Source organism: Austrofundulus limnaeus, unplaced genomic scaffold (genome assembly GCF_001266775.1).
Source record: "Austrofundulus limnaeus strain Quisiro unplaced genomic scaffold, Austrofundulus_limnaeus-1.0 Scaffold280, whole genome shotgun sequence".
Lineage (NCBI taxonomy): Eukaryota > Metazoa > Chordata > Actinopteri > Cyprinodontiformes > Rivulidae > Austrofundulus > Austrofundulus limnaeus.
The window spans coordinates 676024-678343 of NW_013952682.1; the positions used below are offsets into that span (position 1 = coordinate 676024).

At 34.8% G+C, this 2320-nt stretch overlaps 1 protein-coding gene across 1 annotated transcript in view; it reads left to right on the plus strand.

Annotated features, from left to right (window-relative positions):
* The window catches only part of ide (insulin-degrading enzyme), a gene marked incomplete in the record, with an annotated part of 35243 nt that overhangs the window by 11928 nt on the left and 20995 nt on the right, over positions 1-2320 (plus strand). Inside the window, 1 exon segment of the mRNA XM_014021165.1 lies at positions 887-1031. Within this exon segment, the coding sequence (XP_013876619.1) occupies positions 887-1031 (145 nt within the window).

A 2320-nucleotide genomic window follows, 5' to 3' on the forward strand; every position in this document is an offset into this window, starting at 1 on the left:
TATCCTTTTTATCTTATCTTATCTTTTTTATCTTATCTTATCTCATCTTATCTTTTTTCTTATCTTTTCTTATCTTATCTTATCTTATCTTATCAATGTTTAAAATATGAATACACTGAATTTTATTGTTGTCTTTAGTCAACAGACCTCTAGAGATGTAATGGTACACAAAAATCAGAATTCAGTCCCTGATCTTTAAAGCCAGGATACAGAGTTTTCAGGGTTAGTTAATATTAATGTGATTTAAAACACTGATTAGACTCGATTTATTCAGATTAGTTTCAGAGAGTCTGTATGAATGTGTGGCTGGATAAACGAGGCACACATTGTGTTGTGAAGAACTCTCAGTAGCCTGGTTGGTTTGGTTAGAAACCTGCTGTAAGTACAATTTATGTAAATATTCTCCAGAGTAAATTATAAAAAATTACCATTAAAGTTGATCTTTTTAGATTATTTCTCAATCTGAAAAACGTGGAATCCTTCAGTGAAGTTGGTGACGAGTTTCTGCCTCGAACAGAAAAGTTCAAGTAGCTGAAAGTGATGAGGACGTTGCCCCGGTCTATTCCTGCTCCGCCTACATTCCAGCCCTCACCTGTGAGGTTTGGATCCAGATCCTGGATCCGTGCAGCTGAAATAAAGCTCCTCTGTAGCCTGGCTGGGTTCAGGGTTCGAGCTGAGCTGAGAGCAGAGCTGCTGTTAGTCTGATGTAGCGTTACACCCCTAATAAACTGATATTAGATCAGGTCTGTTACATTCTTGTAAAGTGTAATAACGTGTTTATAACAGTGTTCTTGTTTCTTCCTCATGGATGGTAAACAGGAATGAAGCCCAGTAACTCTACGCTTTGTTTAAAGGCTTTCTGTGACCCGTCCGATTCTTTCTGCAGCCCGTTTGCATATGTGGACCCATTGCATTGTAACATGGCCTATTTGTACCTGGAGCTCCTCAAGGACTCCCTCAACGAGTATGCATATGCAGCCGAGCTAGCTGGCTTGAACTATGACCTCCAAAATACCATCTATGGGATGTATGTAAGTATTCACAGTACCCCCCACCCCTCCCACAGCACCCGTCTTCATCGCCCTCTCGTCGMTCCACAGAACCTTAATTCTGGTCTCCCGTGTCTCAGCCAGTCCTGGGTTAACAGGTCTTATTGAGTCTTTTCTGTGATCCAATAAGACCTTTTTATTTATTGGACATGTTACTATTAGTCTTTTCAAACTGCAGTATCTGTYTSARACAGATACTGCAGAGACTGTTTGGTACTAAAGCCAGTATCTCATTGGAGTGAAGCCTCTCTGCTGGACCTGCCTGCAGATAAAGCTGCAGCCCTGATAATCAACCAAACATTTAACCTCYTGAGCCCCATGCCAAACCAGCATTTCCCATTTCCTATATCTTTTAACTTCTGTTAACTTAAGATCTGTCGGTTGAACATTGACATCTTTGATATCAATAGAAAACAAGAATCTTGGCTAAAAGCTCATGGAAACTATATTTACTTTCACCAAACACAGTTCAAACGACAGGCAGATGAATCAGACAATAAACTGTACAAAATGGGATTGTTGAATATCTTTAAATACATTACAACAAATCTGTAAATACATTACAACTAATCTGTAAATATATTACAACTAATCTGTAAATATATTACAACTAATCTGTAAATATATTACAACTAATCTGTAAATACATTACAACTAATCTGTAAATATGTTACAACTAATCTGTAAATATATTACAACTAATCTGTAAATATATTACAACTAATCTGTAAATATGTTACAACTAATCTGTAAATATATTACAACTAATCTGTAAATACGTCACAACTAATCTGTAAATATATTATAACTAATCTGTAAATACATCATAACTAATCTGTAAATACGTCACAACTAATCTGTAAATATATTATAACTAATCTGTAAATACATCATAACTAATCTGTAAATACGTCACAACTAATCTGTAAATATATTATAACTAATCTGTAAATACATCATAACTAATCTGTAAATACGTCACAACTAATCTAAATACGTCATAACTAATCTGTAAATACGTCACAACTAATCTAAATACGTCATAACTAATCTGTAAATACGTCATAACTAATCTGTAAATACGTCATAACTAATCTGTAAATACGTCACAACTAATCTGTAAATACGTCATAACTAATCTGTAAATACGTCATAACTAATCTGTAAATACGTCACAACTAATCTGTAAATACGTCATAACTAATCTGTAAATACGTCACAACTAATCTGTAAATACGTCACAACTAATCTGTAAATACAATACAACTAAT